The 23839-nt window shown below is 36.2% G+C and overlaps 1 protein-coding gene across 1 annotated transcript in view; it reads left to right on the plus strand.

The window, feature by feature from the left end:
* RYR2 (ryanodine receptor 2) overlaps positions 1–23839 on the plus strand; it is a 406115-nt gene that overhangs the window by 67079 nt on the left and 315197 nt on the right. Inside the window, exon 2 of the mRNA XM_026846439.1 lies at positions 15939–16058. Within this exon, the coding sequence (XP_026702240.1) occupies positions 15939–16058 (120 nt within the window). The remainder of the gene's footprint in view (positions 1–15938; positions 16059–23839) is intronic.

Here is a 23839-nt window from a genome sequence, read left to right on the forward strand (position 1 = left end):
CTTTCATGCATTTCTGTGAATTACACCTGTGCTTTAAGCCTTCATGGGTCTGTGAATTATACCTCTGTTTTAACAGTAGACATTAACCATCAGGTGGCATGCATGAAGGAATGAGAAATAGTAATGCAAATTGATATTCTCAGTAATAGGTAGGCAAGTTAATACAATAAGTTCTGTGATTTAGACATATCTTACATTAAGTATTAAATTTAAAAGGTATTAAAATACAGCTCTTTAGTCAGGTATCATATACAGAACAGCAAAAAAAAACCCCCTAGCATTAAAAATTCCAGTCTTGATTTTCTTTGGCTCAGAGGAAACCAGTATTCTGAATCTACTTTCCTGGATGTTCTTTTCTTTTTCTCAGACTTCTCTGATTTACAATTAATGTAATAGTGCAATTTTTAGTTAGGGTGGCACTTGGTAAATAGCAGCATGTAGCAACCTGTGAAAAACAGGCTATACATATTGCTTCATACTGGAAATAAGAATGTTAATTTTGCTCTCTTCTTTAGTAGCAATTTTGACAGATTTCTAGGAGGCCTTCTAGTATCAGATGCAGCTCATATGATAACATGATACTTTTTACTGTCTCAGTACTTTGGAAGTACAGTGAAAGCAATGACAGAATTCCTTACTGTAAATGAGTGGGAAAAATGGTGTTCAGCATATGATCATGCAATCAGTATTTGAGAATTTGTATTTTCAGCTGTGATGAACCTACTTTCAACATTTGTTTGAGAAAATGTACGGGTTTAATATAATACGGAACGAACTATTAATTCCACTGTATAGACAAACATGGCAAGATCTTGTTGATATTTGTTTTCTGCCTTTTTTTTTTTTCTTTGGGAGTGGAGTGAAGCATACCTTTTATCCCACGTCATGTAAAACACTTATATGGAAGAACAAAAACTGAGTATATGAATATGAATTTGTGGTTTACAATATTTAAGTTTCTGCTTGTGCATAATTTTATCTGTTGAAACATTTGCTGGTGAAAGTTAGACTACTATCAATTGAAAGATATTCCTGCTCTTTCAATATTCTTGATAATTTTCCATTTCATTGACTCATTTATGGTAGCTGGTGAGTTTGGTGGAAGAAGCACAAAATAAAAATTGGACTGTCTCTGAATGTTATGTTGTAACATGTATATAAGCTTAAAAGATATTTTTGCACCTGCTTAGTAACATATTTTCAGGATTCACAGTTCACTGCAGCCTTCTGTCATTGCACCTGATTAAAATCTGTAAAGATTTATCTGGTGATAGAAACTAATTTTCATGTGTATCAGAATATTCCTTATTTTTTCTTGGTTAGCAGTTGCTGCAATATACCGTGTGATAGTTTAATCTCACAGTTTTTCTGTGAATTGTTCAGCTATGAAGGACTTGAGATAAATGATGAAAAAATTAAGAGTGCCCTGCAAGCTGGGGTAAAGAGAAATTCTTTTAGGAACCCATGAATTTTTACTATTTCAAAAGACAGGCTTGGCACAGGATGCATTGGGATCTACTTACTGTTCTGTTAATACCTGCACAGAGTCATTTAATAACCAAATCTTCCACTGCAGTGTGCTTTGATTTCTTATGTAGAATTTGTCAATCCAACTTACACTGCTATTGCACTGAATATTTCAGTCTTTTTATACTAATATTATTTTTCAGACTATGAAAAAGAATGCAAATGGAATGACAAGACTGTTGCTACAGAATTCATGATATATTTTTCTTTGGAGGAGGCATTTTTTGATATCGTCAAGTACTGATTAAGTAGAGCAAGCTGCTGCACTTGGTACAGTACAGAGGACTATCCCATGCTCACGAGAACCCATGTTTATGTGTCTGCATGATGATCTGGACCTAAATTCTGCAGCAGAAATCTGACTGTTGGCAGCCCCTGCATGGCAGATTCGGTATAAAATACAAAATTCAGTGTTTCATGTGTTCTGTTTAAGAAGGAAATAATGCAGTCAGGATAAGAACTGTCCAGGTGTTTTGATATTCAGTGTACCGATGCTTGTTTTAAGATGTGTCTGTATTTCGGGAAGCCACAGATATGCCCCCATTCAAAGAGCATTTTAGGAGTTGCTGAGAAGTAACCTATTAGTTTCAGAAGCAGCAAGCACAGGGGCCAGCCAGAACACTTTACTCCTGGCAAAATATTTTGGGATTATTGTAGCGCCTTGCCTAGATGTATCTACTACATTTAGGAAAGACTTCTGTCACTTTACACCCTCTATCCATGTTCTCTGTTAAATTATACAAAGTAAATGACACATCGTTAGTTTAGAGACTGCTTCTGTGGGGGGGCAGCTGTTGCCAAGTGAGCCTTGTGATCATGGTATGTCTTGTGATGTGTCAAGTGAAAGGAAGATTTGTTAGCTAATGGCATTATACTTTTCCTAGGACATATGAGGGCAGTTTTATGGATTATAGAACATTATTTTGAAACCTGATTTTAAAAGCAAAATAAAATTTTTAAGTTTTCTTTTATCATAAAAGTGAGGTAAAAGTAGAGCTGGCAAGTTAGGTAAAATACATAATTACTATTATCTAGAACATCTTTCTCATGAAGCAGGATTCACCAAAAAAAAGGACCCTAACAGTGTGGTTTGTCATACTATGACTTGATCAAAGTTATAGAATAAATATGGCTTAACTACTATGATTCTAAATTTAGGTGAAGTTAACAAGAATTGTCAATGCAATCTGTGGTTCCTGGCTTGAAGAATGTTTTCCTCATAACACTTTTCTTGTAAAGCTGAGTGCCATTATACTAGGATTGAAAATGTCTGGCAACAAAAAAATGACCTTCTCAGCCTCCCCAGGATTATGTGAGTCTTAACATCCTTGGCTATCCTAGTGCTGCAGCCTTGACTGGCATCTGGTAGTATGGGTAGAACACCCTCTCCCAAAATAGAAATTATTTTATTTTTGTCACACAATATGCATACTGCAACATGCTAGGTATAATGATTTATTCTTAAATGTGATCAAAGTCAGGCTGCTTCTTACCTTCTCTTTGGTATTTTAACTTTCTTGTGGTGATAGTACACTAAGGTCATATGCATTATGCAGCATAATGGGAAAGGACTCTTGATCTTTTTTTTCCCTTGCTTGCTTTCTTGGCTGCTGTGTTTTTTTTTTTAAAGATACCCTTGCAAAATCATCAAATGTCCGTTCCCCTGACATCCCGGGGTATGTGGGAAGAGCTACCAAGACTCCCTTCCTTTCTTCCCACTGCTCAGTGTGGCCAAGTATTTGCATGGTTGGAAGCAAGGTAGAGGAGAGATCAGAGAGGCTTTTTAAACTGAAGAAGTATGTCTGAAGTTTTTCTGTCTGTAAAGACTGTTACTTGTTAGTTCCAAGTGCTCCACTGCAGCTGTTCAGCCAGAGTGTCAGTTTTTTTAAGTATTGTTCCCTTTACCTGTCATAACGTACTGACCTCAATCCTAGTTGGTACAATGTGTATGCAGAAGCAGATCAACCAGTGAAAAGGGGGAATTCCTGCCCTCGGGTGGGCTGTAGCTCTCTAGGACACTTGCTGTGGCCTGCTTGTCCTTGCCCGCTCTGGGGACACCACAGCTTTCCCTAGCAGAAAGGATGAAAGCTCTCGTGAATGTGGAGGTGGCAGCATCCCTCAAGGAAGTGTTTGTGCTCACTAAACAGAGGGGAAGGAGGAAGGTAAAGAATAAATCTTGCTAAGGAGTCTTATGCTGAGGCCTTTTCAAGGGTTATTCTGGTGGCCAGGGAGGAGACCTGAGAGCAGGAGTTGGGTGTGTGAGGAGGGCAGAGAGGTACTGGACATGTCTGGGTAGAGCATAATGGTGTCAGAGCTGGAAGATGGGATGCGAACAAAGGACTGTAGGATGCGGAATGGAGGGCTGGAAGCAGGGAATATGATCAATGCAAAAAAGACTATAAGGGGAAGAAGAAAAGAAAGTATAGATTGTTGTGTGAGGTAGGAAGAGCAGATCATCACGGGAATGGTGGGGTTAGAAAAGTGAGGAAATAACAGAGAATACAACTGAGAGGATTAATTTCCCAAGACATATCTGTAAATCCACGGGCAAATGCCGTGGATTTTTTTTCAGAGACGGATAGATAAGAAATTAAAAAATCAACCCATGAAAAGTGTTTCATGTTCAGGAGAGTGGTGGTCTGCACCTGGTGTTCTTCTGTATGTAGCTCTGACTTGGATCACTGCAATTAGTCTAAATGACTAATCATTGTTCTCTGAATATTTCAGTCCCCATTTGTCTTGCTGCTTCTTTTTTATGTTGTTTACTTGTTGAAGAGAACAGCAGTAAGTTTCTGAGATTATGATTTTGCAAAGGCTGATTGCTGTTTGAAACTGTTGACCTTGCTAAGCAAAGATATCTCAGCTGCAAGCCACAGGCAGCCTGCTGAACCAAATACCTGACCTATTGATTGCTGCCCATTCCCAGGGCCCTTGAGGTAAAGCCATGAAGCAGACTTCCAGCTGGTTTATTATATTGTGGGTGGGTTTTTTTTTTTTAGCACTGTGCTTATGGGGACTTTTTTTTTTTTTGAGGAAAAATTTGGATGTGTAAGTTTTCAGTGCCTTCTTGGGAGGCTGTGTGGCTGGACCACTGGAGAGTTCTCATGACATGGTCTGTAGCTGCTGCTTATACTCACTCTTGATGGAAAAAAACACCTAACCCCAAAAGCAAAACATTTCATACTATGTATAAGTTTTTGTTTCCTTCCTCTTACAGCATGTATGTAATCTTGCACTTATTAATGGTATAATTTACCTTGAAACTGAATTTGGAATAGTCTTGCCTGGGAGAATTTAGAGTCTAAACAAATACAGCCAGAAAAGGTGTGGAAAAGGGACTTAAGCACAGGAGAATGACCTGACTAATAAATTATAAAAGTGTGGTAGGAGATCTGGGAACAAAGTCCACCTGACACTTCTATCAATTTTGTGTTCTTCCCCTCAGCTGCACTGTCCCTACAGAATGTAATTATTTCCTGATATCTAGGCACTCTAGTTTAGGTATAATGTTTGCAGTTTAGTTTTTTAGGACTGCTGTAGTCTTTTTTTTGTACATTGATGTTTTGAGAAATAGGTGTGTTGGGGTGGGTTAAGAAGAGATAAATGTAGAATAGCAGCACTGTTTTGAGACAGTGAGGTAGACTGGGTATTTGTCTCTTTTTTGAAGAGACAACCAATCTCTTCGATGGCAGGCTGAAAATGTCTTTATGCTTGCATATGTAGTGAAGGTGTCTAGGAACTGGGTTTTCAGTGTTATGATTGCTTGGGGTTTCATAATACAGTACAGCTTCAGCTCTATGATAGCCCTGTTCTGACATTTTAAGCTTGGTAGAAATTGAATGTTGGTAATAATCTCCCCAGGGAGGTGGTGGAGTCCCCATCCCTGGAGGTGTTTAAGAGTGGGGTTGACATAGCACTGAGGGATATGGTGTAGTTGGGAACTGTCAATGTTGGGTTAATGGTTGGACTAGTTGATCTTCAAAGTCTTTTCCAACCTAGATGATTCTGTGATTCTGTAATAGCCCTTTTGGAGTTGTCAGTGGGAAGATACCACATCTCGTCTTAATAATTTCATTAATGGTCTGCAGGAAAGAATAGATCATAAATCAAAGATGCTTAGAAGAGATGTTGTGAACAGCAGTCTGAGATAATTTTTCAAAATGGAGTTAGTCTAAGAAGGAAGAATTTAGAAAGGTGGTAGACTTCTCATGGTGACAAGAAAGCATTGCATGGGAAATGTATGAAGTGAAAGGGTGAATCTCATAAGTCAGAACAGCTTCAGAATGAAAGCAGGGAGAAACATTGACAGAGTATTGCATGGCTGAAACAGGTGAAGATTAGAATGAATCTTTAACCTTGCTCCACAAATAAAAAAACCACCACGGCAGGTGAGTCTTTGGGAATTAGAGAGAAAAGGTTTCATGGTCGATTGGGCAGCTGCAAAATATCAGTCTGGCAGAGCGCTGAAGTGGAAAGATTCAAGAAACATTCCTGAAAAAATATTAAGGGAAAAGAAAGCGATCTAGGATTGAATGTGCAGACTCAAGCAGATGGTTGTGTTACTGACTTAGCCTCCCTGAGTCTGCTCGCAAGATACAAGACTGAGGACCGGTGAGCTGTTCTCATGTTTTCTTGCATGAAAGTGATGGTACAGAGGGGAAGGTTTCACAGTCTGAGTTGGATTGAGAGGGTCTTGTGGTTAAAAGCCTTCTTGCTGTGGAATCTGTTAGTAGGGTAGAAGGAATACACAAAAAAGGAATGTGTTCAGTTTGAGTCTTAAGTATTGTATGACCTTGAACAAATTATTTGTTTTAACATGTGCCTCTGTTCTCCAGCTGAGATTAATGAACTCTTTCTCAGAAGAGTGTTGTAAAACTAAAGCCCTTCAGTGAATATTTTCAGATACAGCTTTTTCAGATACTGGTGAGAGTCTGGATTTATTACCTTGGACTGAGCATCATGGGGTTATAAGATACTTGACGTCTGTTTAGAGGAAGCTTGTTAACTTCTGACTCAGGTTATAGATACAATCTTGTGTTTTCCTGCAGAATCTTGTGGACACCTTTTCTAGCATGCTCTCACCTCTGTCTTTACTGATACGGTTATTCACACCAGCAAGATCAAATATAGCAAGGATGTGTCCCATGCTGCAATCACACCTTTGATTACAGAAGAGACATAGCCTGGAACTAGTGAGTGAGGGTGAAATGCAATGGAATTTTTACCAAATTCCTAAAATGAGTGGAATTACATCAGAGATAAATTTGACATACTGGGGTTGTTACGAAGCTGAAATCAGCCCACCAGCTGTTTTGTGTTTAATTTGGTATTCATACTTCATTGCAGATGTTTTCCACCACTCCTCTGTCCACTGTGTCAGATGCAGTTAGCCATTACTTACTATGGTTAGAGACTGATAAATTTATTATTAGACACTGACAGCTGAACTTGGCATTTTTTTAAGATTGTAGGACCACAGAAACTAATTGGTGAGAAATAATAAAGTGAGTCATCTCAATTGGAAATATGTTCATTTGCAGACATATTTTTCATAGAACTCAGTCAAGAGCATACTGGCACATGCGTACACAAGGCCATTGTGTGCTGAAACCAAATTTGACATGATTTCATGCTGACTCAGTGGAATTAAGAGCCAGAAGAGGAAGCTTTGAGACTACACGTAGACAGGACATCTGTTTTCAGTGTTGTGTGCGTGCTGATATCACTAGTAAGTAGTTTATCTGAGGAGGTGGCTAGCATGTACAATTGAAGGGTACAGACACCTACAATACCACTGCAGTGCCCAGTAGAATCAAACTCAGTAGCACATTTCTTTCTCTTGTTACCTGGGTGTGCTGGAGCCACGCATTCAGATCTGTGCGTTCCCTTCTCATTGCATGCTTCGTTTCCCTCTGGTGGCTGTGGAATCCATAGACTGGAATGTGCACTCTGCCTGAGACACTCTGCTCAGTGTTGATGGATGAGTCCTAGATAAACTCTGCTCTGCCATACAGCATCACTCTCTTCAAGTGGTGCGTAACAAGTTTTCTGCCTTGTACATAGTGATTTCTTTCTGACAGGCTCTTGTTCTTTAGTGAAGACTTTTTCTGACAAGTGCTGAATTTTTTTTTTTTTTTTTTTTTTTTTTTTTCGCTGTCATGTGTCTTTAGTACCATGATTTTGCTGTAATCTTGCAAAATTATTTTGATGTGTAAGTTAAAGCTTTCTGGGGAAGGAGGAGAAAAGATAATATGGTTATTGTGCTAACAGCCTGTTTCATAGTACTGTATCACGAACTACCAGTTAGGCTGGTCCTCTGGAATTCCATCTGTTCTGCATGGGTTTTTCTATCTCAAAGGATAATTCCATTGGAATAATGTTGAATTCTTATGAAATTACTCCTCCTACAGGATAAAACTAAAACATGTACAGTAGGATGTATGCAGACTATTTAGAATTGTGTGACCAGAAAAATAATCTCTCTTCCTTCTCATCCAAAGACAAGTTCAGCTATGCATAAATCCTCCTGACAGAGGTTTTCTTGAGCAGTTTTTGTTGTCTTATAATGATGAAGTTTCTAAACTGAACTGTGAAAATGCCTTGCTATCCTCAAAAAATATTGTCCCCAATGTCTTAATGTTAATTTTCATAATGAGAAACTGTCCTCTAGTCCATGTTTTATTGACAACACTATAATATACTTGACATTGTTGTCATATTTCCCTCCAGTCTAAGCAGACTGCATCCCAATAGTGTTTCTGGCTATTTCCTGTGTTTTTTGTTGTTCTCTGTCCTTTCTCTGTTTGAAACAAAGGGTCAAAATAGCTGTTTCACTTCAGCCAAAGCCTTACCAGTGTTGACTGTAAAATCAAAGGATCACTCCTCTGGTAGTCACATGCAGTTCTTTCCCAATTAGCCCAGCTTTTTGGTTTTTACAGTTGCCTGGTGTTGTTGACTCATGACTAGCATTTGATTCACTGTAACCAGCAGAGCCTTCTCTACAGCATCATTGTTTTTTCGTTGCTTTTTATCCTGAGTACCTGCCTAAGGTATGTGCATTGCACTAAGATTGTTTTCAGTTACTTATAGATTGTTCTCCTTTAATAGCATCTGAGCACTAATTCCCACCAGCCAAGGACATTACTATTATTATATTACTATATAACGACAGTTTTTTTTATATATATATATATATATATATATATATATATATATATAAACTATAACAACAGTCATCTGCTGCCAAGAAGATGGTGGAGTTGTGGTTCAAGCAGTAATCAGAAGTTTGGGTCCATTTCTTGCCTCTGTTACAGGCTTCCTTTTGTTCAGATGTCAGAAGCTCTAGACTAATCTCCCGAATAGGCTGGTATTTCAAAATAGAGTTTGGTAGTTTGTTGAAGACACTGGTTGATCAGTCAAGAATAGAATTAGCAGTTAAAGTAAGTAATGCTACGCTCTGAGCATTTGTTTTGTTGGTATCTCCCATAGGATTGTTGAAAAGATATCTAATAATTTTTGATCATAGTTGTTCCATGTTATATACATGGAGTTCAATAAATTGTGTATCAAGGATTCTGTTTGTTATCAGCAGGGATTTGGAGAAGGGAAAAAACACCATCTTATTTTCTTACTTGACTTCTGCGTTGTTTCTTTTTACCTTCTTCCAAAACACAGAAAGATGCAGGCTCTGGGACAACTACTAGTAGAGCTTCCACCAGCACTGAAAGTTGTCTTACGTGGTCTTGGTGTGTGTTATTCAGATGCCTAGTGTAAAAAAAAAAAAGGTCACATTTGATATTGTTTCTTTTTTTTTTTTGGCTGATCAGATTACTAGGGGATTGATACTATTATCCTATTAGCATATAGTTGTCAGTAACTGTGTGAGTCCTGTACTTGATGGCCCATAGGATGTACAAATTTCTATTCTACACTTCAGCACGTATCCCAACAAGGCACAGGGAAGTTAAAGTAAGGTTTGGAAGTCTTAAGTATTTGACAGTTCCCTTTGGCAGAAAGCAGTTTGTAAAGGCTAAATTTCTATTTGTAAATCTACTTTTAAAGATGTGTGGCACCTATACTCATTGCACAGTTCAGCTGCAGAGCTGAACAGTAAATGGGATGCAGTGAAGCAGAACTGTGCATATGTGGAGTTTGAGGAAGCTATTAAAGATTGAGCTATTAAAGTCTGTGCTGAGATCCTGATTTATAGCATATGGAAGTTGATGGAAACATTCCAGTAACTGCAGTATTTGCCATAAAAAACAGCAGTAGAAGTGAGTTTGAATGTACAAGCATAACTTATCAGTTTTAACCTTTGAATGCTTAATTTTGCAAATGTGACATTCTCTGCTCTGTATGGAGTTTCAGAATTGGTATGTCATGGAGCAGTAGAAACACGGAGTCAGCATTACATCTTTAAGGGAGATAACTGTGTATAACGGGTCAGATTAGGAAGAGCACAGCAAATTATTTAAATTAGTAATAGTTCATCTTCTAATTTGCATTCTCTGCAAAGCAGTAAAATGTAAAGTATAAAATATAAAATCAGGGAAAATACATGAAAAATGTTGCTATTTTTGTCCTGAAATGGAAGCACGATGCCCCTGCCAAGGTCATGGCATAATGAATTGAAGCACCTTGGGCTGAAGCACATACAGTGTTTCTAAATAAATATATTACTTGCAGTGTTTTGTTACTTTATTTATCGTCAACTTTTCCTGCAGAGACTTTTAGCAATACTAAAAGCTCCAATATGATGCTTTTCCTGTATGATTAAAATAAAAGACTTGGAGGTAGTAATGTCATAGAGCATAAAGCAGGGAAAGACATACACTAGGAAATGATATTTTGCATTCTCAAAGACTGCAAACAAAGAAATTATTCAATCCTCTATCCTCTGATTTTCTACTAAAGCAATACCAGATATTAATTCAGAAGTTTTACAAGTATGTGTAATTATTAAGAATTTAAGGTACTACAATATGCAGAATAAAAAAAAACCCCAAACCATGAAGAATATTAAAAAAAACCCAAACAAACCACCAACTAGCAGATTTCCAGAAAAATGCCACAATGTAAATATTCCTCCCTCAAAATCACAGCTACGTCCATACTGAAGAGGTGGTAACAGCTATAGCATTGCAGATGATGCCTACCAGCGGCAGTTCAGCCAGCCAGTTTTAGTCTTTTAATAGAATTAACATATTGAGAAGGTTAAGGATTAGTCAAAACTGACTTCACACAGGAGATACCAGTTTTCAGGGTTTAATAGGACAGAGTAACACTATCCATTACAAGGAAAAAAAAAAATATATATATATATATATGTGTGTGTGTGTATCTATATATACAGTCATAACTTGAAATTGCCAGTCTTGGTAAAATGCACCTAGTCAAAACATTAATGTTGAAACATAACGTGCCCGCATCTTTACATAAGAAACTAACCTTTTTCTTGACTGAATACTATGTATTTCATGTAATCAGGAGATTTGGGTGGACTTCACAGAAAAGTCAAATAATCTCTGTAGTTGAAAGTAAATGCTATTAAGGAGCTTTGAGAACTCACTGTTTTAATATTGCTTTAACCTTGACAGCAAATCTATGCTCTTCCTTCATTAATCTGGTCTTCTGGAATGCAGTTCTGAGCATGCAGTTTACCAGATTATGGCTATTGGTGGCAGCGTTTTGGTTTCAGGAGTAACTTTTAGCTGTAGAGACTGTTATGGTGCTCTTAAAGGTGTTTTGGTTTTGGTTTTAGTTATTGGGTCCTTTGCTAAATCATTCAGTTACTTGTTTTGTTTCTCTGGGTATATAAGATTTTATGAAAATAATTAAAATAGCCCATAATGAATAGACATAATTAAGAATCTTCTATCTAGAGCTCTTTGTTCAATAACTCTCTTTGCTTTTCAAAATTGGATGCTTAAAAAATAAATAGGGCTTTGTGACATAGATAACATCTACCTGTTATTTCAGAATTCTTCTTGAAGAATCAGAATGATAAATGCAGCAGTGTGCTTATCAAAAGCTCATGCTGTTTGAGTCAGTGGAGGTATCTGACATAACAAAAAGCAGAATATCTTTTTGCTGGAAGTTATGGTATCTTTAACACGATCAACTGGTGTACTGGCTGACACATAAGGATTTATCAGGATTAATGGATTATTCCAAGATGGTACTTGATCATAATTTTAAAGCACTGTATATGGCTGGTTACTTTAGCCATAGCTGCACATTGCCTTAAGCAAGTTAATTTGTAAACTTGGGAAGGAGAACAGTTTTCTGACTCAGGTTATCAGTTCAGCAATCTGAGTATCATCTCTGCTATCCTGTAGGCATACTCTGTTATTGTAGGTAGGCAGTATCATCTTTGCTCCTTTTTGCTATCATTTGGGGGATGGAGATAACTGTACTTCCAAATTCCCAAGAATGTTATGAAACAGATCAGAACTGAAGGATGAGTGACAATGGATGGAAGTATCTAAACTAAATGGACAACTTCTCAGGTATATGTCACTGTGCTCCACTGCTCTTATGGTGACTTACATGGCCTTGTGCATTTGATAATAAGCTGTAGCACTACTGTGTACGCAGTGTTTGTATGGTTATTGGCACCTGCTTTCCTTTACTCCCTTGATACCTTTCTTCTGTATCACAGAACTGGAAAAAGAGAAGGCAAAGCAGCATCTTTGAGCTTATTAATGAAGGCTGCTATGCTGATTGTGAATTGCGATGGAAATAGGAAAATTTTCCAGTTTCCACAGAGGAAACTGGCAGATGTGTGTTGAAGTGATGATTATTCAGCAAAACAAGAATAATGGAAATATCTGGCAGTGGAAATGTCTGCAGGGATTTTAGGTTTTTGCTGTTGCCCTTTCTTCCAAACTGTTCTGGAGATTTTTAAGACTATGCTATGTTCTGTATGTAAGTCCATTGTAGTCGTTTTTAATATGAAGTTTAAATCAAATACTTTTGTTAGTTAGGGTAGAATACAGATACTGTTTTGTGTTTTCTGTTCTTGTTTTTTTTTTTTTTTTACTCAGGTTTTAATTAGAACAAGTACATGCTAAACTCATTTCATTGGGTATGACATACATGCACTATTGTTTATTAACATGTGTGTTACCTTGCTGAATTACAAAGACTTATAACTGTGTTGTACAAGACTAGGTTTTCTTCTTTTGGATATGCACTTGTCAATGTATAGACAAATATTTCTAGATGTCTTAAAGCACAGTTTGTCCAAGAGTTTAGATTCCAAGTGGATCAAAAAGTCCTACAAGTGATTACATTTTAGCATTAAACGTTTTTGTTTGAAGTTGGCTTCTTGGAATCTCTTCACTTTTCATCCCTATTTATTTTACTGTGATCCTAAATAACATTTGACAGAGATGTTTAAAAGACACTAATATTCTTGTCAGCACCTTTGTGTTACCTCTACCCCTGAATTTCAGTCTCCTATGAGGAGAGTTAGGAAAGAGGTGAATAGGAATGTATCTGGATACATAATGTTGTATTTGCTTAACTTTTGAAGGCTATGGTTATAGCCCATTGAAATATAAATTACTTTTATCAGGTCTAATCTGATAGTGACTGACAGAAAAAAATATGATCTAAAACCTCATTTGCATATGTATGGTTATGAAAATGCTCAGAAGGTAATAGGAAGTAGTGAACCAGTTTGAGACATCTCATAATCCAAGATTTAAGAATATCTGAAAAATATTTTTCTTTAATAGATGTTTAATATGATGCACACTGTAGCTTTCTTCATACAAGAGCAAAGTGACCTTCAGTGAAGGTCTCTTTGGAGGGGGGACTTCAAATAAGCAAATTATGCATTTTTAGCTCTCCTGGTACTGGAACTAGAGATAGCACTTGCAGATGTGAAAACAGGTTTAGAAAGATGGTGCTGGGATGCTTACCCACTGACCAGTCTTCTCTTAAGAAATGAAATGGAATTATGTATCTTAATGTAATTCTGCAACACAATCAAATTGTGTATCTATAGGAATCTTCTGAGCATGTAGTCAGTAAACTTTGGAACACTGAATCCAGGGTAGAGTTTATATTGGATTCTTCTCTAGTGATGTGCATAGAAGTGCAAAGTAATTTAGAACTGGGTTTATATAACACATAATTACCTGTAATCACCTTTCACTTTATCTAACGATGGCATTGCATCTTTCTTAACCTTCCATGTCAATTTTATCAACCCCACCCTGACTAGAGTGAGAAGTTCCACGACACTATTACTCTGTGGCCTGAATTAAGAGAACATTTGTTGTATCCATTTACACTCAAAACAAAGTAAGCATAGCAAACCAGAGTTGTGATTTGCTTTGGTGTTTTAATAGACATGTCCTGCCAACCCAGGAATTAACTTTTGAAAAGGGCATTGAGCGTGATTGATTTTCATTAATTAGTAAGCATTTTTAAAGAAATCAGTCTTATTTTCTGAGCTATGTGTTTAACAAAATAAGCAAGCCATGTACTCTGTGCACCGTACAGCAAGAGAAAGTGTTTGCAGAATGAATTGAGAAAGTTTGTGCGTCAGGAAATTTAGCAGTTGCTATATTTCTGTTCTTAATCCTCCATCAGTCAGCATCTACATTATACATGATTGATGATTGTGCATAATTGGTTTGCAGGGAAGGATATGATGCATTAGATTATTAACTAAAACTAAGTGTGTCAGGGACCTGCCCCAAATCAACTTACATTTTTGCTGCTGTCAGCATAGAGTAATTTTTGTAGATGGGCTATGTAAAACACTTTTCAGACTTTTTCTAAAAGCACAGCGTACAATGGTAGGGAATGGGGCACTACAAAATGAAATTGGTGGTTCATATGAATAGAAAGTAGTCTTACAATGTTGTATGCATCTGACTATGGAGGTATGATCTTAACGTCTTCTCTAGTGGCCCTTTTTTGGAGACAACACTAGCACAGTGCATGATGGTGACAGGGTTACTGGAGTTTCCATTCTGCATGTGTGGTTATTTAGGAAGAAGGGCTAGGAAGAGAAAGAGGAAGGAGAATATGTTTTATATAGCTGCAATCTTAACACTACTATTTTTAACCTGAAAATAAACTTTTATTTGAATCAAATGTAATTAAAACCAAAATCAAACAAACAGCATGCCCCCAGACCTCCTCGCTCTGTTTTTTAATAGATGCTGCTTACAAAGAGTACACAGCAAAACTGTTGGGTCTGTAATTTGGTCGTGTAGGTCCTTGATTTTGGCCTTTAGGGATTTTTCTTTATTAATTACAATTGTACATTGTGAACTGTACATATAACATATATTTTCTGGATTTAATGTCTGACTTGTAGCCATTACTACTTTTTGCCTCCACAGTTGACTGTGGAACATTACCAATATGCAGCTTGGGCACTGTTGCTGTTATACAAGAAAAGATGGTTTACCTGCCTTAGGGCTAGGGTTTGCTACATGAGGACAATTTAAAAAAGGTAACATGAATGAATTTAAGTGTCTGATTAAACTCTGTTTAATCTCCTGTTCTTTTCAGAATTAAATACACCTTAATTTAGTATAGTTTAATTACTAGAGTGAAGTAAATTAAACCAAATAAAAGGCCAGTTTAATTCAGGATGGATGTTTACAATTGGCTTCAAATTACTCTGTTCGATTTAAATTCAGACATTTATTTAATTTGATTAACTTTTCTGAATGTCCCTATGTAAAAAGCTGCCTGTAACAACTTTTTTTTGGTAAACATGCCAGCATTTTTGTGGTCTCATCCTGTTCTGCTTCCAGTTGCGAGCTTCATCCTGTAGTTTTTGTTGTATTACATTTTACTTACAGTGTTAAATATGACCTCTTCATAATTGCTCCTGTGAAGTTTATTATTGGAAACTCTAATTTTGCTTCATAAATGAACGGGCAGAATGCACAGGGTGATACTATTTTTTTCTATTCTTAATCAGAAAATCTTTGCTAGAAAACAGACTCATCACAACAAAGTTTTCTTTCTTTTTAACTTAAACCATATTCCTGAAAAGGGATTCCCTCGCTCATGGTTATGTTACTTTGAAGAACTGGTATTTAAATAAGGGTCTGCTTCTGTTCCTTCAGAATTGTTGATGAGATATCCTTTGACTATATTACTACAAGGATTTAGTCCTGTAACATTTGTATTTCATACATACTGACTTTGATTACAAGGACAGGCAAACAGGAAAGGCACATTTGTAATTATTATAGTTATTTTAATTTATTTGCCCACATTCTCAACTGTGAGAATAAAAACTTTGATGAGATTTGTTTCTGCTTGTGTCTGGGGATAACCGTTTCTGAGTTAAGCAATGATTTTGAAAATGTTTCCCCAGACCTTGTTGGGTCAGAAGCATAACCACTGTTCTGTTTTTGTTTGTTTTTTGATAGGACGATGAAGTGGTTCTGCAGTGCACTGCAACTGTTCACAAGGAGCAACAGAAATTGTGTCTTGCTGCAGAAGGATTTGGCAACAGGCTTTGCTTTTTGGAATCCACATCAAATTCTAAGGTACTGCTGTTTTAAGTGTCATGTTTGAAGTAAGCATATAGTTATAATACTGCTTGCTTTGATCTACTATACACCGATCTCCTAGGGGAATGGACAAATCAAATCTATCAATAATATGAGGAATATTTAATCCCCCTTTGATGTTTAATTGTTCCTTTGTCATGGCCCTTTGGCTGGACTCTAATGCCATGCTTTCTGTTTTGGGCTTACTTTAAAACTAGTTAGCTGCAGAAGTCCACCTCACTAATGTGCTTGTTATTTCAGTTGTCCAAACTCAGTTGTAGTGAGCCGCGGTGCAATTGTTTCATACTCCAATACAAAGACGCACTTGATTACTCTGATTTTAAGTCCCTGGGAAAGAGAGCGATTATTCTGTTTGTAACAAGTTTTTATTCTGACATTTACATTGCGATGATTATTACTTAAATATCTCTAATTTCCTAACTGAGCAGAGTAATAGTGCAAGTTGTCAAAATTATCTCATCTGATCAGTTTGTTATCTGAGCCTACTATAACTCTGCTATATATGCAGTAGATACGGTAGTTTGAAAAATTAACTTTGTTATTTGTTGCAAAGGAGGGGTTTTGTTTCACCATCACATATGCCCAAATAAATGTTTTTTAGACAAAAATGTGCACTCTGAGGGCAGAATTGTGATTAAAGTACATTTAGTGAACATTTTATTTATACAAAGGGAAGAACGTTGCTCAACATATTTTTTTTTTTTTCTTCGGATAAAATATAAATCTTTGACGAGAAAATAAAGGTGAAGCATCTGGAAAGACATCTAGAAAGATTTAGAAAAAAAACCCAACGTTTTTTTTTATCTTGCCAGCTTCCATAACATCACTTTGATTCTCTCTGATACATTGCAGAGTGATGCTTCATTTTCTGTCTCATCATTTTGAATGTATTATTCATAATAATAAATTTTTCACTAGGATATTAATGATTCATTATAATAGCAGTGATCTTGATGAATTCATTCCTGCTGCTCTGTTTTAAGTGAATCTTTTTAACAATAAAAATGTGCTGGGATGGAAGTGGTTGCAGTGCTAGTTGCCTGTAAGGCCAGAAAAATCTATTTAATGAATTTATTATCATTCAGTAAGGTTGGATGTTAAATCTACAGTCTCTCTCACTATATAAAACTCCTGAACATTCTTGTCTTTAAGGAATACAGTGTAAATTTCATATCGGTTTCCTATGCTTACTTGTTGATGCTGCTTTTTTCTCCATGTTCTGTGAAGCAATATTTATTCTTCTCATTCTGCATGAGTTTGGGGAAAAAAAAACACAAAACAAACAAAAGAAAACCCATGCAGTTCATCCTTGTTTTAATTTTTAAGGGCTGACAGTTTCTAGGATGAGCTCATTTGAAGTCATTTGGAGATATAAATACTGAGGGAGTAATAAAATTACCAAATCCTTAAAGCAGAGTTGACTGTAAATAAGAGTAAATAAAAATGCTTTACTTCCTAAAGTCTGTATCCATACAACATTACTATTGCATTGTATCAAGCAGAGTGTAAAAAATATTACAAGAGGCATATGATAATTTGAAAAAAGTTCTAGCAGAGTTCTTGAGCCAGTTAAAAAAATTTCTCCGCACATCTTTAAGGCTAATTGGGATTGTGATTCACCTCAATGCAAAGAGGTGAATGCAAATGCAAAAATCTGAATTACAATCAGCTATCCAGGATGAGGTACCAAATCAAGCACTAGTAATAGGCCAAACACAAGTAATAGGCCTGAGCTAGTATCCTAGACTTGAATTCTTGAGAATGTCTGATACAATCCCCTGCTTTTCTCCAATATCCTCCAAGGTGTGGCTCCTGGTGGTGTAGCTGATGTTTTATTAGCAGAGCTTATTTGCATGCACTGTCTTGCCCTGGGATCACTGAATAATTCCCACTACAAAAATAATGTTAAGTTGAAAATATATATTGATAGAATGATTTGGCAACTACTATTAATACTTATCCCATTACAACAATAACACTGTCAGACTCATTGTGAAAATTGCTTAATGAATTTTATTTTCTTCTGTTCAGATTTACAACACAAGTGTTTCTTTAGAGGGTCATGTAAATTCCCTCAGCATCGGAGGACTTAGAAAACATCATACTAACAAATGAAGGATGATGATAGTTAGGCTAAATTAGCAAACAGTTTAGTAAGCATTATCAGTTCACATGTGTTCACATTTCAAAACTGTTACCAAATTCTACTTTCTTCACTTCTTTTGGAAGCAATCCATGCTTGTCAAATCACTTCACTGAGCAAAAATATCCTCTGAATTTCTTAGCTCTGCAAATCTATTGTTTTTCTGTATATCTTTTAAGGTGTTTGAATTTTAAATAAGGAATTAATTCATATTTGCAGCTACATTACAGCTTGTGTTTAGATTTGAGGTTGGTTTCTTTGTAGCAAATGGAGAGACATTTTTGCTATTAAATTTGATATGGGACTTTTCCTGAGAAGAAATGCATCTTATCACAAAATGGCATTCTATGGAATCAAATTTCAAAGTACAATTATATTTCGAAGTTTGTGAATGTTCTTGTGCATTGGTTTGGTCATTCTTACAGGAAGAGAGTTGAGTTGAGAGTTGGGTTTTTTTTAGCCTACATAAGGCTCCAGGGAGACCTTATAGTGACCCTCCTGTACTTAAAGGGGGCCTACAGGAAAGATAGAGAATGACTCACTTTCAGGGAGTGTAGTGATAGGACAGGGGGTAATGGCTTTAGACTGAAAGAAGGTAGATTTAGATCAGCTATAAGGAAGAAATTCTTTACTGTGAGTTAAAAGTGGTGAGGCACTGGAACAGGTTGCCCAGAGAGGCTGTGGCTGCCCCCTCCCTGGAAGGGTTCAAGGCCAGGTTGTATGGGGCTTTGAGCAACCTGGTCTAGTGGGAAGTGTCCCTGCCCATGGCAGGGGGTTGGAACTAGATTGGAACTAAATCTTTAAGGTTCTTTCCATTGCAAACCATTCTATGATTATATATAGACTAGCAGGAGCTGAGTAGAGGGGTAAAACAATAACTCCATGCTATGCGTTTTTGAGTACAGCACAGGAGGCTATTGCTCTTCTTTGCTGCCAGGGCATGCTGTGGGCTCACGCACACCTTTACTGCCCTCAGGCCCTTTTCTGCAAAGCTGCCTCCCAGATAGTCAGACCATAGAGTGGGTCTGGGTACTGGGTCTTTGTACAGTAAATGTACTCTTGATTTGAAGTGAATTATTAGAGCCAGTGGATTGGATTGTAGTCATGAAGGACACACAGGTATTAGCGATAGCCTTGGAGAAGTAAAGGATGAGTCTTTGTAACAGTTCTTTTGAGTTCTTCCAGGGACTGTTCTCTAGCTTTGACTGATAATGGGATAAAAGCTATTTTGCACTTTATGCTATTTTTATTTCATTCATTATTTTAACTTGGGAAGGGAAATAAGATTAGTTGCTGCACTCACTCTGTAAATGTAGTTTATTTGCTACTTTCAGGGGTATAGAAGCTTCTTGATTGTTGCTTAGGGCACGTCACCAAATTCCTCGCAATGATCTCATATCTTCAAGAGCAAAATAATAGGTAAACAAGGTGTCACATCTAAATGACACATAATGTTATTAATAAGATACAGTTCTGAGTATAAAACAATCACGTTGATACAAGATAAATGTGTGACTATCTCATCTATAGAAGTGTAATAGTTCAAGTGAAAAAATAATTATATTTCAATCTTTACTAATGTCAAAGCAAATCTATCTCAAAATATATGTTGTTCTAGGGATAGGTTAGACATTCCAAATTTATAAGAACATAAAATGTATAAACCATTCAAAAATGTATAAAACATTCAAAAAGTTGAAACAGCAAGAATAACAAAACCCAAAGAAGACAAAATTTACAATGCTTAGTTTCCTTATCTCATTCCATTATTTCTCCAGCAGGTCATTAAATTTATAGGAAAAATTTTAATTTCTTAGGTAAAAAGATGAAAATAAGGGCTGTGCATCTGAGAAAAAGCAAAAAAGAACGTAAACTTCTTGTCTGATAATGATCTAGAAGTAATTTGGTTTCATCAATGTTTACTGTACTTTTAAATCTATTCCTTGTGAGGAAGACCATCCCTTTTATTAAAAAAAAGAATCATGAATAGTTAACTTATCTCAGTGACAAGTGAGATCTATTTCTTTACATTTGGAAATTAGATTATTGCTTTTTATAGATAAACAGATTGCTAATATGAGGCAGTCCATTCATTAGAAATGGTGTTGCTGCTACTGAAGTTATTTTTCTTTAGACCTAAATAATGCATGGAGTGTTGAAAAGCAAACAAGCTGGCTCTGTGTTTTTCACAGCTCCTGAAAACGGTACTGGTCTGTCATGCAGAGTGAAAAATACTCATCTCTGGGCCAGTCACAAATGGGGTTTTGATCTCCTGTGAGCCACTGCATAGCAGAGCACTGAGTTATGCTTTCTAATGGCATAAAGTGTTTTTTTTTTCCTCTTGTTTTTATGACAGGTGGTAAATTCACATACTTTAATTCCATGATGCTCTGAGGTATAGAAGATCTGCTTTACATCATCAGAAAGGACCAATAAAAATATTTTTTTTTTCTTTTTTCCTCTTGAGCTCTTAGCAATTGTACTTGTGAGAAGGAAGGATAATATAGTGAGAGTTTTTGAAGATCAGAAAAAAACTTCCCAATTTTAAACTTGTTTTTCTCATTTTTTTAAGAAGGCGTTTCAATATATGATCCTATGGTTTGCACTTTCCACTGAGCAGTGAATTACATTATATATAATAAACTACTGTATTGAGAGAAGAGTCCAAAAGCTTATTAAACTTCTAATAATTCTATTTGTAAAGTGAGGAAGGGCTTCACATGATTGTAGGGCTTTGATAACTTTTTTCCATTTTTCCTTCCAAAGACTCGCTTTTCTCCTGTGGCAGGAATGGTTGCAGCAATAGGGAAGGTTCTGCAGATTGATGCTGAACTGATGTGGGCCAGTTGGCTGAGGCTGTCTGCTCTGTGACCCAGAACTCCATATATCAGTGATGTTCCATTCTTTGTTGGTCTCTAGATACTACTGTTGTGAGGGGTTAGAAAATAAAGCCTGATGGTAAGACCAGCACACTGTTTCTTGTGCTACCAAATAAGAATTCTTTGTTTTTTCTTTGCCCTTTTTTGGGTCTGTTTTCAAAAGGTAAATGAATCAGCAGGAGATGAATGGGTGGCTATGCTGGAAGGGAAGAGGAGAATGGGAGAGGGAGGGTGGAGAAGGATGGTTGTCTGGCACAGCCAAGGTTACAAGAAAGTATGATTCTCTAGTATTTACACAATCAACTTCCATGGCAGCAGTAAAAATTCTATATGGATGTGTCTTAGAGAAGGGTGTCATCTGGAGTGGTGGGCAGGGACACTGGCCTCAACTACTGATTGCACCCTGATTGCAGATTGGAAAAACTCTTTTCTCCATTTGCCTTCCAGTGTGTAAGATCTGAAGGAAAGGATTGCTTCCTTTTTTGAGTCTTTGTACAGCAAACACTTGAGCATGTTCTTAGTGGCCAAGGCAAATAATCTCTCTGACTCCAGAGAAGCTGAGTCTGAAACTCTTTCTGACAGCAAAAGTATCTGTGCTATGCACAGTTTTTGATTGTGTGAATCCAAATGCATAAAAAAAGCACGATGGCCATTAATATATGGATGAACATAGATGCTTTTTGAGGAGTTACTGACATAATGAAATAAAATACTAAGTTTTAAAAAATGTGATTCACACAGACAAATCAAGTCAGTTTTATCTGCTTGTGTTTGCAGTGGCTTGTTCTGGGAGTTTGCCCTGTGGTAAGGTTTTTTGTTTTAGTTTTGGTAGTTGCTTTGATTCCTTTCTGTGCTTCTGTTTCCATTGCATCCTTCCAAAAAAGTCAAAAAAGATTGTCAGGGCTTTGGCAATGCTTTGTAGTTGCACCTCCAAGGTTGTTTTAATTGCCTTTGTGTCATGTTGCCAAAATGAATGTTCATATTTAATGGCAAAGTTGGCACCTCGATTTACGTAATCTTATGTTCAGAGGTCTCTGTTTAGCAGACGTTCACCAAGATCATTGATTTTAATAGTTTAAATGAAGAAGTGGTAACAAATTTATGCATGCTTACATGTTACTTGCCCCACTTCACATACATAATTTAGATATAGGTAGAGGAAGTCTAGGTATAGATCAGACAGGATTTCGTTCAATTAATCCTTCTTTCCCAGTAAAACGCTTCTCTATAGAAGCAATATAAATAAGAACACAGTGTATTTCACTAAATTTATATGTAGTTTTAAGTAATACATAATATATATAATTGTAAATATTTATTATTAATGTATATCATATTTAATTTTTATTCCTTTTAAATCTTGTATAAAACATCAACTTAAATGCAGGTGTGAAACCATAACCATCAGACCTGATTGTGATCCTTGCAATCCCACAAACCAACAGAATAATTTATTAACATGAAAAGTGAATAATTTATAATGAATGTGAAACACTTAGACAATGAAAGACACTGGGCCAGATCTGAATAGATATAAAGTGGCAACAGAAATATGGCCTAATAACAGCTGAAAGTTGTGTGCAGTATTAGTAGGCATAATAGTACAATTTAGGAGGCTTGTACTGTCATCTGTAACACAGGTAGTTTTTAAAAAGGAAACAAGATGTGTGATATTTTGCAAGTCATTACAGACTAAATGATGTAATCATAATACATCCAATCTAGTAAATCCTATTAATCTCAGTGTTCAGATTGTATCTCCTGTTGCAAAAGATATTTGGAATTTGAAATACATACAGGAATGGATTATTGTGATTTTACAGAACTGTTAATTATCAAATCTAGTGTTGTCAGAGATATACATTGAGTTTTAGCTTAATGAGGCACTATTTACTCCCAAAAAGGAATTAAAAGCTCTTCCTGTCTAAAAAAAAAAGTACTTTCATAAACATGAGTTTGTTTTTCAATCACACCCACTCATTTAATATTTAGAAGTCTGATATTACTATAGGCCAGTTCTCTGGATACATCTACCAATAATTCTACTTTGTTGGGGATAACTCTGCATGTTTAATATGAATGGTTTATAATCCACAGGGTTTTATTATAAGACGCAAAATGTATTGTGTACTTGGGATTTTTTTTTGTCAAAATAGATTTTAGAAACATTAAAGATTTTTATCAATAAAGCACTTAAAAAGGAACCTCCAAAGGAAAGTACTGAATACTTACATATGCTGGTAGAGTGTAGGACATGTAACCTGAAAATGTAGCAACAAAAGCTGAAAGATAGAATCACAATGATTTTGTAGTTAAGGGGAATTCATTAGGTGATGATAATACTCCAAATGATAGCACTGAATGAAAAAAGTAGTATATATGATATGTATGCATACATTATGTCTGTTGTCAACTAACAAATGCAAGACAAATTTAAAAATGCTCATTTTTGGTTTTAATGTTAATGATTTGTTTCAAACTGTAACATAGGCCATCCAATCAAGAAACTTAATCCAGAGCTGTACATTTTGTTGAATTTAACAAGCAAACCATGAGTTGTAATTTCTCCAGTCAAATATGTGGTTTGCAACCTTCTTTTTTATCTAAATGTCCGTTAAAAGCAAACAATTAAACCCTAAATATTTACAAACCACATATGATGGTGGTTGGTGGTGGTGTTTGTTGTTGTCGGTTTGTTGAGTTTTGGTTTTTTTTTGTTTTTTTTTTTTTTTTTT

The sequence above is a fragment of the Athene cunicularia genome, assembly GCF_003259725.1.
Source record: "Athene cunicularia isolate RWA chromosome 3 unlocalized genomic scaffold, athCun1 chr3_part1, whole genome shotgun sequence".
Classification (NCBI taxonomy): Eukaryota; Metazoa; Chordata; class Aves; order Strigiformes; family Strigidae; genus Athene; species Athene cunicularia.